This window comes from Tyto alba, unplaced genomic scaffold (assembly GCF_018691265.1).
Source record: "Tyto alba isolate M040663 unplaced genomic scaffold, T.alba_DEE_v4.0 Super-Scaffold_11, whole genome shotgun sequence".
In the NCBI taxonomy this organism is placed as follows: Eukaryota; Metazoa; Chordata; class Aves; order Strigiformes; family Tytonidae; genus Tyto; species Tyto alba.
The window spans coordinates 2,976,037-2,988,922 of NW_024881273.1; the positions used below are offsets into that span (position 1 = coordinate 2,976,037).

General features: G+C 36.8%; 1 protein-coding gene across 5 annotated transcripts in view; it reads right to left on the reverse strand.

The window, feature by feature from the left end:
* The window catches only part of CAMSAP1 (calmodulin regulated spectrin associated protein 1), a 40,898-nt gene that overhangs the window by 7,360 nt on the left and 20,652 nt on the right, over window positions 1-12,886 (reverse strand). For 3 of the 5 annotated variants that reach the window (XM_032999588.2, XM_032999590.2, XM_042786813.1), the window contains exons 3-14: window positions 12,582-12,844; window positions 12,240-12,401; window positions 11,324-11,404; window positions 10,298-10,330; window positions 8,210-8,269; window positions 6,696-6,837; window positions 5,682-5,821; window positions 5,487-5,583; window positions 4,889-5,066; window positions 4,097-4,191; window positions 3,209-3,293; window positions 411-2,847 (exon numbers count right to left, since the gene is read on the reverse strand). In XM_032999588.2, the coding sequence (XP_032855479.2) occupies window positions 411-2,847; window positions 3,209-3,293; window positions 4,097-4,191; window positions 4,889-5,066; window positions 5,487-5,583; window positions 5,682-5,821; window positions 6,696-6,837; window positions 8,210-8,269; window positions 10,298-10,330; window positions 11,324-11,404; window positions 12,240-12,401; window positions 12,582-12,844 (3,773 nt within the window). The remainder of the gene's footprint in view (window positions 1-410; window positions 2,848-3,208; window positions 3,294-4,096; window positions 4,192-4,888; window positions 5,067-5,486; window positions 5,584-5,681; window positions 5,822-6,695; window positions 6,838-8,209; window positions 8,270-10,297; window positions 10,331-11,323; window positions 11,405-12,239; window positions 12,402-12,581; window positions 12,845-12,886) is intronic. The other 2 variants (XM_032999589.2, XM_032999591.2) reach the window with 2 other exon arrangements.

Consider the following 12,886-nt stretch of genomic DNA (forward strand, 5'->3'; position numbering starts at 1 on the left):
CTAGAGACCTGTGTTCACGTAGAATTTTTTCTTTCAGTTGATACAGGTTCACTGAATGCTGGGATTTCAAAACACTGTCTTCCCTTGCATTCTGTGATTCTTTTTACAACATGTTTGTATGTTTGTCTGTTTCTCAGATAAAAAAAAAAAAAATACTAAGGGAAAGAGAAGAAAAGCAATGTTAATCCTGGTCCTCAGTAAAGTTAACAAGAACCTAGATTTCATACATTAAGCCAAAAACTTTTTCCTCCACAAGCAATTCTTTTCCAATGCGGTTTTTAAAAATCCTAATATTGTAACCAAAATGTACTGCGTCCTATCGGAAGACTGAAGAATGAAGTGGATGAAAATAGCTCTAATGCTGGGCAAATATGTAACAATAACCACGTATAGAAAGGTAATATATTTACCTTGAAGAAAAAACCCACACCAGACTTCTGATCACCTTCACTAATTATATCTGCAGAGCTATCCTGGTTTTCAAGTTCTCCTTCATCTGGAGCTTTTAAGTCAGACAAGTCTACTTCAATGAGATTAGCCTTGCTTCTCAGTGGTTCGTCCACTGGGACATTTTCTTTTCCTGAGCCATCAGAAGAATTCAACCCTGTTTCCTTGAAGCTGTTATTCACCTCTTTGCTCATTTCAGAAATAATATTTGCATCTTTGGAGGTGGAGAGAACAAGTGCCCGTTGATTGCTCTCATCATGAAGTCTATAAGTATCAAAGAAACACTTTTCTTGAGAACCACCTCCATAATCAGGACTACTTTCCAAACCAATTTCTGTCGGTGTCTTTGACAAACTGTTGGATGGAAATGGTCTTAAATGGGGGAAGGTTTCTAGACTTGGTGTTGGGGTTTTAACACGTCCTGAATTTTGTTGCCTGTCTTTAATGACTTTCAGATCAGCCGGTCTTCCTGATCGAGGACTCCTTCCTTGACCAAATCGAGGTGGTTTACGCAGACTGTTCATTCCAGTTGGAGACAGGGGCTCAACAAAATGAATTGATGGTTTTACCTTTTGGTCCTGAGAGTTACTTCTGGTTCCTGGTGATGGCACTGATGGAGATTTCATAAGTAGTTCCTGCTGCTGAGAAATCTTTAATATAGCCTGCTGAAGTGTACTGATCGTTTCATTTAGTTTTTCAATAGAAAGATCACATTCATTTATATCCACTTCAGTAACATTGTCTTCTAGGAGGGCAACAGAAATAATTTTACTTTTTTCCAAATCATGTAGAGCAGCAGAGTCTTTCGGTTTATGTTGCTCAGCAAAAGCTAGGCTTTCTTGGATTTTTACTTTTGTTACTTCTTGAGAATCATTCAACATTTCTTCTCTCTCCTCCTCTTTCACAAGAAACTCCTCAGATTTGGAACTCAAGGAAACTTCATCTAAGTCTTCACCATTGTGCCGAGAATATTCTTTTGCAAAATGTTCTGGTTTAAGAGGATGTGGAACATCAGGAGATTTCCCTTTTTTAACAACATGCAAGAAAGCTGCCTTGCCCAATTTTAGTCGCTGTCTTGCAGATAAGGCTTCCATTTTCTTCTTTTGAGCTTCTATTGCTCTTCGTTTCTCTTCCAACTGCATATGAAGCTGCACCAATTCAGAAGCTAGAAGATTAACATTATCTTTATTTTGTCTGTTGGGGCTTTGTTCTCGCTTCTGTTTCCATGTGGTCAGTGGTGCTGGGCAGCTTTCTGATCCATCTGGCGTGGTCTTTTGTGAACTACTTGTGCTGGACTTTGTTTCATAGCTATTAAGTCTCTGAAGCTTTCGCTCTGCAAAATTGGTCATTCGGACACTCCCACTAGCCACCGACACACTGCTAACTTGAGAAATTGTACTCAAACATGGGCTGGAACGTCCACTAGCATCATCCTTATCTTCGTGTTCTTTTACCTTCATATCTTCTTGCAATTTTGCAGATTCTTCCTCGCCAATGTATTTAGCGACTATAGGGTGGTCATCTATGACTACCAAATCCTGTTCAGCGTCTTCTATGTCCAAGAGATCTGAATCAGAGTCCTGTCTGACCATAGTCCATGTAGTATCCGGAACATGCAAATTGAGACTTTTCACATAACTTACACTGACCTTACTCGCTATGTCATCATCAGATTTAGCAGCATGAAGAAAAAATCCTCCAGTGGATAGCTCCTGAGTGGAAGAATCTAAACTGCTACTAGCCAAAGGTCTGGAAGCTTCTAAACCTGCCTCCACCAGTGTCACCGAATCTGCAGTACCGGGATCTGCAACTGGAGTGAAATCAGAACTAGAAATTGGAGTAAAAGTCCTATTGAGGTCATGCTCACCATGACTGTTATTTGTTTTCTTGCGGACCAAAGGCAAGTGTCCTTCATTTAATCTTTTTGTTATAAAACTCCTTTGTCTCCCCTCCCCACATTCATCCTCTTTATTGATTATCTGTTTTTCTTTTGCTGGTTTTAGAACGGCAGGCATTAAAGGCTCCAAGTAAAAACTGTCTGGTTTGCTTTCTGAAGCCTCGCTATTTGTTTTTGGAGACCATGCAGTTGCAACTATGCTGGGCACCCTGGCTGATGCATTCTGCAATTCAAGATCACCACGGTTTGGCCTTTCTTCAGCTCTGATTATTGCAATAAGCTCTTCATCTTCATCCTCGATTTCAACATTGTTCAACAAGCTCTTCCCATTAGTTTTCATCGATGGAGGATGGGGCTGATTTTTTGGAGTTACATTAACAATGTTTGAAGCAAGACTGTCTTTGCTGATTGATCTAGCCAGACTAATGCTATCACCAGACCCAGGGTCCACATCACTACTGGCAGAATGATGAAGAGCAAATGGTGTTGGCTGAGACAGAGGCCTAGAAAAGATAAGAACAGTCTACTGACGCTTAAGCACAAAATGTTACAAATCTGTTGAACTAAGGACTGTGATATAGAGAGCTAAAATCTTTGCTCCGTTTGAAAAATGTATCCTGTATCAAAAGTGCCCAGCAATACTAAACAGCAACTTCAGATACTTCAATTTTCATCAGTGCTTACTGAAAATCATGTTTCAAGTATCAGTATTTTCAACTGCAATCCTAAAATCACTCCTCTCTGAAAAAGCACATTCAAAGAAAACAAAATCAAAGCGACTCTCAGTCCAGTTCTAAGGACGTGATACCACATCACGATATCCTTTCATTAAACAGTACTGCAATACTTAAAGGCATCTGTTACCTGGGTTTCCTCTCCGGCCATGCAAGAACTGAACCTCGTGGCTGCCCATCAACACGGGTCAGAGAATTAGAACGATGCCGATGACCTGAAATATTTTTTAAATTGTTAACAGTTTAGAAATAGTCTTTAAACTAGCACTTTTACTGTACTTAATGGCAAACATAATAAACTTTCACCAAGAGATGGCAGCAGAAAATAGATTTGCTGAAATATTAAGCAAAAGACAGACAGCCAAAGCCTGAAAAAAACACAATAAAAAGTGACCACAGATACATATCTGACTTTTGGATTTCCAAATATGAAACTGCTCAATCTGCTTTCCAATCTGCTTTCCCTGTCAGCTCCCCAACATTTAAAAAAAAAAAAAAAGTCATCATTGCATGTTGTTAGAGCCTAAGCAGTTGGAATGTTTGGCTGGCACCTTAGCTGATACAAGAAATCCCGAGCATCTCTGGGTTTAGGTTTTTAGTAATTTAGAAAAAATGCTTAGCCAAAACATGTCAAACACTAGAGTGAGTTTGTCACTCTGGATGACAATCTTCTTTCCTAAGACTTGTACTAGTCTTACGAACATTTGACAAGTGTTTTTTTCCTTCCTTTTCACAGAATTGACATTAATAGTTTTAATTTCTTGCACTTGAGATTCTGAGAAATTAGCCCATTTCTGAGAGGAAAAAAAAAAGAAATTAAAAATCCTGTAATTTTCTTAAAAGATCTTTAAAAACTCAAACTCAACTCTTTGCACAAACTAAACACGCTTATCACTTGGCTGACTGCAGTTTAATTCAGTTTTAGATCATCCACATATATGAACTTATGCTTTTATTCATTACTGTATTGACGTTGGCAGTCATTGCCTGTTGAAATGCAAAGTCAAAGTAGACTTACCAGGGCTGTCTTCTCCCTGTAAAGATTTCTGTTGCTTTTGTCTCAAAGGGAGCAGTGGATGGGAAGGGCTAAAGGCAGGGCTTCCTCCTTTGCCACTAATTCAGAAAAGCGAAAATTCATTACTATAAGAATTTTTTGTATAATGAGAGAAATTATATAGTTCTTAAGTTACACTGGTAATAGTTACCCCCATCCTCTTTAAAACACAGTAACACATCATTAAAATTAAAGAAATTACTTCAAAAGAAGAAAGGTTTTCATATGTAACAATACAGAAGTAAACCTACTACCTGAAAAGTTTTTAAATACAGCAGATTTAAAATGGAGTTTATGTAAATAGTACACTAGAGACAAAATAAGGGCTGAAATAATTTACTGGTTGCCATCAAACTCAGGTCAGCTGAAAAACCTTGTAATTAACCTACTTGTACATTAGAGTCTATTTAAGTTTGCTTTCGAATCACCATTTATAGAATACAGATAGTACAGATGAGCTGCTTGAACAGTTTTCACGTTTCACATTTTTTTCCAAAATACAAGTTAGACTAATTTCTACAATGCAATGGTGATGTTTCCCAGTGGGGTTTACTGGCATCTGACAAACAAAGATCAAACTTAACAGTGCAAAGTATTTCTTTGAACTTGGGAACTGAGAATATTTCAGAGACCGCGCACAACTCAAATTCATTCTATTTGTAGCAAAATCAGAACATTTAGCAGCAGAAATTCCTGTGTTATCCAAATGGAAGCAGAAACTAAAGATTAGTCTAAACAACATGAAAAGAGACTTACAGATAGTCAGGCTCCTCGGGGTGCAGGTAATATCGATTGCAAGCTTCAGGGCCTGTCTGAGCTGAGGGCTGCAAGTCTGCTGGGCTTGTACTAGCAGGGCTAGCCATGAAACTTCGCTTAGTGGCATTGGAAATAGGAACAGGGGGACGACTGCTCTTCTGCTGCAACACTGTTTTAACTGGGCATATATTTATAACATTAACACAACTTACACTAGCCATTAAAACAACAAAACAGCAAGTTTTCAGATTGCAGTACATTAGAATGAAAACTTTACAACACAACACTAAAATGAAACCTCAAGTACTAGTCTTTATTTAAAATGTGAGTCTTATGGTGACCTTAATGGACAGAAAGTTACAAGTAAATAATTACTGGTTTTAGGAAAAAAATTACCTGTCTATCTCATTCAAAAACTAGAACTCAAGTGGATCTAGGACTAACTTTCGTTCTGTTTTTATTGCTTTCAAAGATCCCCAGCAAGCAGAAAGTCTGGGTAGAAACAAAACTCCAAAGGAACCACCACTGTGCAACAGTTCCACTGTAATGTAAGTATTTTAAATAGCATGCTAACATTTATCAAGAATTAAAAACTTACCATCTTTTATTTCCTGAATGTCTCTTGGTTGTACAAAGTCTGGTTTGACATTCTCAAACCACCAGAAGAGCTCCGCAATGAATACCATGACGTTAGGCTAAAACAGGAAAAAAGAAAAACCACACCTCTCGATAACAAAACCCTTATGATTTACCCACCCATTATTAAAACTATATCCTTCATGATGTTTTTTACCTTTAAAACCAAAGGAGCATATAACATGTCCTCCAATGTGAGGTAAAAGCATTTGTTGAGATATTCATTGGAGAATTCTCTCAAAAGTTGAATATTATAGAGGCTGTCTGCAATTGATGTTACCTCCTTCAAACAAATATCTAGAAAGGTGAAAAAGATGAGCAAGTTACAACACTACTCCAATGTTTTCCATCCACAACTAACAGAAACACTACATACAGGAACTTCACAGACTGCTTATACACCATCATTTAATATTTATTGGCTACCAGTGACATTTCTCTACCTATTAAATACCAGAGGGATAGGAGAAGGAAGAAAAACACAGATAAAACAGTATCAGTTTTGCATTCATTTTAGTATCCATATAGGATTCTATCACAGCAACATAAAAGGTAAGCAGGCTACAAAGAACACATAGCGACAAAATACAAAAGCAATTAAAACCAGACATCTTGATTTGCCAATAATAAAAGGTTACTCCTAGGAATCACAGTGCTGGTTCCTTCTGAAACCAAAACCATTCAGGAGCTCTGCAAGGTACAACATACCTGAGAATTTAAAAACCAATACAAAATGTTGATTCATAAAAGTTAAATGCAACAAGGACATTGAATTATTAAGAAAAACATTTTCTGGGAAAGAGAACTCATGTTTGATATGCTGAAGAGTGACAACTGCTGAAGACTGGGAGATACTATTTTAAAATCTAGATTTTACAATGTCTAATTACATACTCAGACAGAAGAACATGAGAATTACCACCTAACAGTAGTGGACAGTATGCCTTTTTTATGGTCTATTGAACCCAAGCTCAGTTATTTGAACAAAGAAAGCCATATCATCTAGATCTAGAAAAGAAAGGATCATTTTGTAGCTCATAATACACAGAGCAGAGCCTTCTAAATCCACTACCTATTAGATGTGTTGCATTTTTATTTTATAATGTATTTCTAGCTCAACTTTCACAAGTTGAAGAATTTTTTTTTTTTTCTAGAAACCTTTATTACATACCATCTAGTTTCATTTGCTCTGGACAATAATAGTGTATCACAGCTAGAAGAGCAGCACCATCACTACCATCCTTCATCAAATCTTCAAGCAAAGGGAAGTAAGGTAATTGCCTACTTGAAAGATGGTCTCTTCGGTAACGCACCTAACAAAAAAAAAACCAAGGGTTCATATGATGCTAAAAAAAAAAAAAAAAAAAGAAAAAGAAAAAAAAAAAGGAATTTTTGTTAAGCACTGAAAACTCTTTACGGTGGATCATTTATAGCATTCTGCTCCAAGTCAAAAACAGTTTAGATTGTTATAGTTTTCTCTCAATGGAAGCCAATTCTGAAGAATACAGTGCTTCCCTTTTAATCATTCTCCTATCTGGAAGCAAACCGTGCTGCTGAATTCCTAGCTTCATTCACACACTTTAACTTACTAGAAGCAATTTAAGTCAAAAAAATCCTTCCACACAGATGCATGAATGCAGCAGATCCAAAGAAAGAGACACAGGTAACTACATGAAAACACTTAAAGCTTAGGAAAGACAAAACAGAGCACAGCAAAAAATAATTCAGATGAGCTAGTGATTTTTCATACGTTACCTACATCCAGAGACTTGCCATCATGTCCACAGACAGCAAAGTTCTCTCAGATAGATTCAGAACAGTGTGTCTGGCAAGCCAGCATCCAATACTAATGCCATGCAAGAGAAAAAAGCACGGCCTTTTCTAAAAGTGGTCAGCAAGAGGAGCAAGTAGGCTTTTTACAACAACGGCAAAACTCTCCTTGGTTTCACCACAGATCAGTATCAAACTCTTCTGCACACCAACCCCAAGCCCTCACATCATTTGGAGCAGCTGAGGAGTGGCTAAAGCCAGTCAACTAAAGAACAAGTCTTGGCATTGCTTCTTGCAATTTTTGCAAGAAAAGTTTTAGTGTTGGTATTTACTAAGCATCCACATGCTAGCTAAGCTAGAAGGCTGTATTATACTTTGAGCAGCAAAGCAATCAGGCAAGCCAAAGGACAACACTCTACAGAGCCTAGCAGAAACACCTTTCAGTGTTGGAAAAAAGATCCCTTTTACACGTTAGTGCATTAATATCACTTAGCATTTAACAAACTATCTTGACTGATGTGCTGGCCTAATGTGCAGACATACACAGAATGAATTTAATAATCAGAGGAAAGTTGGGTTTTACCAATGGAATCATACACTTTCCAAGACAGCCTAGGAAAGCTCTCTACACACACGCGCTCATATGTGTCAGTTTAGGATGGCACAGGCTGAGAAAAAAAATCTGTTCAAAGGAACAAAGATCACTTACAGAGTAATAAGAACCAGTTTAATTTTTTTATTTTGCACAAATATAAACATGTTATGTCAAAGTTTCCCTGGCAAAGGCAAGCAAGTCTAAAAGCTATCTCTATATGTTAATGCTATTTTTCCTTTCCTTTTACCAGGAGCAAATTACTTTTTTCCCCAGCCTGGAGCACTCCACAAATATGTAACGGAATGTGAATCATACTGTACCACACGAGCATATTCCACTGGTTCCAGCATGCAGTGCAATACAGCATGCATCAGATCAGGCTTACACAAAAAGAAATAGTGAGATATAGGATGGTGATTATTCAAACAAGAAACAAGTCAAATGCATTAGCAGCATCCAATATGCACTGGAAACATGGTCATTAAATCTGATAAGTATACACACTAAGGTGAACTGGTTAGCTTAAAAGGTTCATCATTTATCCACTTAGTAGAAATAAACATATTAAAGACAAACTTAATTATGTTTAAACTTTAATTCTTCTTGTATATAAAGTAGATACAAATATTTCCTTTCCAACTACAGTCAATACTGAGAACTAAAATCTACAAGAATTCCTTGTTTATTTTAGCTTTGGTGAAAAAACACAAATTTATCATCAAGGAGGTTTTTTATGGACTTAATTTAATTCCATACTTTTTGCCCAACTCCTATTCTCTTAACCATTCAGTCTTACAAAGAAAAATTCTGAATTCTTTCTTATATTCTGTATTTTGTGGATTGTTCCCCTCATGCATATAATTAATGATATTTGTATGCATTTAAGTGCAGAAATGGGTGCTACTGAAATAGAGATAACTCTATATTAAAAAAAAAAAAAAAACAAACAACAATCACAAAAGAAAAAAGAAGTACAAAAGTGACACAGTGTGACAACTACTACAGAGACCGCAACATCTGTTAGAAAACCAGTATAATCTAAGTGGTACTGGACTAGCAGTGAGATAAATTCTATTTATTCCTTCCTTTACCACCAACTTGCTCAGCGATACCCTGCAAGTCAGTGCCATTTCTGTAGTTTCTTCTCCTCTCGCCCAGTTGTCTCTAAACAAAACAGAACTACTCGACTTCCTTGAAACGCTGTCAAACATATGCCTCAAATCCAGGTGTGATCTTTAAGCACAGCAGAACACAAGTGATAAGCACCAGGTCAATACTGCCTTACATAATGGCACAGGTCATGAAATGAGGCTGGAAGACAGAGCTTTATCACAGAGTTTGTTAGGCTGCAGGTCCCCACTCGAATTTCCGTTATTTCAGATATTCAAAGGTTTTACTGTGGTCCATAAATTTGGTTTAAACAAATAAAGAATTATGAGGCAGGGGGGTGGGACTGAGAGCTCTGTGGAAAGGCAGAGAGATTGAGGGGACAGGTGACTGCCAGATCACGCCTTTTCCAAGTGCACTGCTCTTTGGAATGTGTAACCGAGACAAGAGCTCTCATCCTTCCAGAGAGTAAATGAAAAACACCAAATCCAGCAAGTGCAGGAGAAAAGGTATCAAGGCTAAGGAAAGCAAAGGAACAAAGCAAAATTTCCCATGAGTTGAAATAAAACCAGAAAACTCAGCCAAAAGAAAGCAGGCTTGTATACTAAAGTATATATTTTTTTTTTTATATATATATATTTATATAGGGGAATTGCTGTTCTGTTTTCACACTTCACCATAAAGAAAAGTATTTTGTTCTGATATGTAAACTGTCTTTCCTCCCATTATGTCAGCTTCAGTCTCATTAATTTAGCATACAATTCCAACAACTGTCATAACGGGTCCAAACTGGTTTGTCAAATCTTCTAACCCCATCTCTGTGAATAACGGTGTTCTGGTTTTGACAGATTTGCAAACCTGCACAAGAGCAGTGCAAGAGTATTCTTTAATGAAAGACTGCAAAGATCTGTGTGTCTTAACTATGGATTCAAAGATTAAGCGACCCTTTAAACTGACCAGCATCTGTATCACCTTAGTGCTGCCATCAACTGCTTGCTTACAACAAAAATAGTAAATGCAACCATTTCAACTGTTTTAAATTTTCTAGTTTTTTGCCGCTACTTCATATCCCTCACTCCAGCACTGTGGAAACAATTCTGAAATGCTGTGAAGTGATTATGCTATGTGCTGTACAGTATGTAATAATCATGTTATGAAAACTAAGCCTGATGACCCAAAAGGTTACATGTTCTTTTTTCAGAGATCACCTAAGAAGCATTGTAATGGAAGCAAACACTCTGGAGAGATTGAAAAAGCCATGATTTTGTGGATGACAACTGGTGTAAAAGTAGTTCACTTACAGGTACTAATTTCCAATACCATTTGGAAGGAGACTGCTCAGGAAGCAAGGAAAGGAACGTAGGAATAGGAAAGGAACATCAGCAATGCAAGTTAAAAGCAGCAATACTTAAATGCACTTCAGCAAGAAACACTTTCATATTTTTAGAGGGATTGTAGCCTAAAAATTTAGATTTAAAAATATTAAAATGAGACCCAAAAGTCAATAGAGAGTCAAATAGTTAAAGGGATCCTTCAGATTATGCATCAACTTGTAAATTAAATAGCTCTTTAGTCCCTTATCATTGGAGGATATTATTTTACATAAAAAACACATAAAAACCATTTGCCACTAACATGAAAGTTAAACAATTGTGCCTTGTTCTATGTCGCACTTTTATCTCCTTTGCCCAGGAATGCCAATTTGTGGAAAGAACTCAGCAGTTTTTCTTAAGGCTTCACCAAATTATAAATTGGGTGCTCAGATAGCTGATATACATTATGTTTGAGAGAGATCTATTTTACATTCTCCAGAAATGAAAGTGTACTATATTTTGCAATGTTAGTGCATTGTGATATAATTTCAAGGGGAAAAAGGTGGAAAAAACTACAAACACACATATATATAACATCTGAATGCCAAGAGTACGCTTACTAGATAGAACTTGAATAAGCCACTGAATATACATTAGACAATTAACCCATGCAAAATGAATATGCCCCAAGAGCTTTCAAAATATATAGTATATATTTTGTGCTGTGAAAGCTGAGTCATATTTACCCATGTAAAGTTGATATAAGTTATTTTAAGTTGAAACAAGTTATTTTAGTTCATCTGAAACTTAATGGAAAGTCAGAAGATACCAGTGGGCTTGAAAGGTAAAGAAGAACATTGATGATAGACAAAACAAACTGCATGCACAAAATCTCAGGAGTTCTGAGGAATGGATGCCTCGCATTTCTCTGACAAAGAAAATACTGAGATATTTATGTTTAAATCCATTAATAAGCAATACACAAAATCACAACTGAGGACAAATTTGTTTTACCTTTTGGTGCCCTGGACTTTCCATTAGCTGTTGCTTTAATTTAATCTCTTTCTCTGTTATCTCTCTCATTTTAAGGTTCACCTAAAAGGACACAGCATAGAAAATATATTAAAATAAATCCTAATGTATGTTTCCACAAGTGGAGTTTTCTTTTTCCTCCTCTCAACTTAATACATTCCACAAACTTTAAAAGTTCATAGAATAATGTGTTACAACAGTTTCCAAGACCAACTCTCTTATTCACAGCAGCTGTAATCACAACAAGGGAACCGTTGGTTTGCAAAGGAGACATTTCTCTTTGGAATGAGACTCTCTTGTCACTCGAAAGTGTTTCAGTATCCTAAACTCTACCGTCTGAAAAGTTTCAGTATTTCAGTTAAATGTATTCAAGATAGTCAGAATTCAGTCTATTCTGTTATTTAACGTGAAATGGTGCTTCACCTAAAACAACCCCAAAAACAATCCCTCATAGCAGCTTGTCTGAAAATAAAGAACCCAATTTCTACTGTTTTCATAATTTAGTTCTTAATTATCTTCTTTATTTTAAAATTTGCCTTGAAAAATTTACCAGCTTTATTATAGCATCCCTAAGAAAAAGAAATTGCATTTCCCTGATAGTCTGATTCTCCTTCGCAATGCATATGGAAACCTTGGGAAGCCAAGAAAGAAGATGAAACTGGAATATGTTGCAGTAATAGGGGAATCAAATACTATTATTACTAATCTGTATTAGGAGGGTATTATACCCAACTATCATTGGACTAAAAGTAACAAGAAACACAGTAATTAAAGTAGTTCTCTTCATCTGAAGTGGAAAAGATGATAGAAATGCACAGGTAAGGAAGATCAGAACCTTTTGAAAAATCCGAAAAATGACAATAGGAAACAGGCACGCTTTTCTCAAAGTAAATTTTACCTTGTTAATCCAGAATACCATTGCGTCCTCCAAATCATAGGGCAGTTCTTTCGAGGCACTGAATGTAGAAAAACGCTTGACACTAGCAACCACCTTTTCAATGCTGATCATTTCTACAGTATAGGCCATCATAAGAGCATCAATCATTGCCATATGGGAACTCTAAAAGAAGAAAACAAGGGGTATTGAAAAACCAAACCCTGTAAGAATTGCATATTCTAACTGTATTTAAAATTAAAAATTCTGAGGTTAGTGACCTAGAAATTAAGAGCTCTTCATTCCATTAACTATTTTAAATAGTGTTAAATAAAAAGATCATTAGGAGGATTTAATTAAGCTAACCATTTTGATTGGTGCACAGCCCAGATCAGATTCAGACACAGGTGTATCATCACTCTCCATGACGTAAATCCCTTTTCGAGACAGAGCCTGGATCACTGACTGGTGTCCCTGCAGAGCAGCCACCTGATCCCCCTTCAGAATGAGGCTGCAGACACGGCAGTACAGCTCGCTGGACAGCAGCAGCTTGATGACGGGTGGTTTAATATGTTCTTGCTCATATTGATCTATGTAAAATGGGTCCTTCAGCTCCTCCGGGACATTATCTGAAACAACAAAGAAAAGTTACAACAAGTGGCACAACTGGC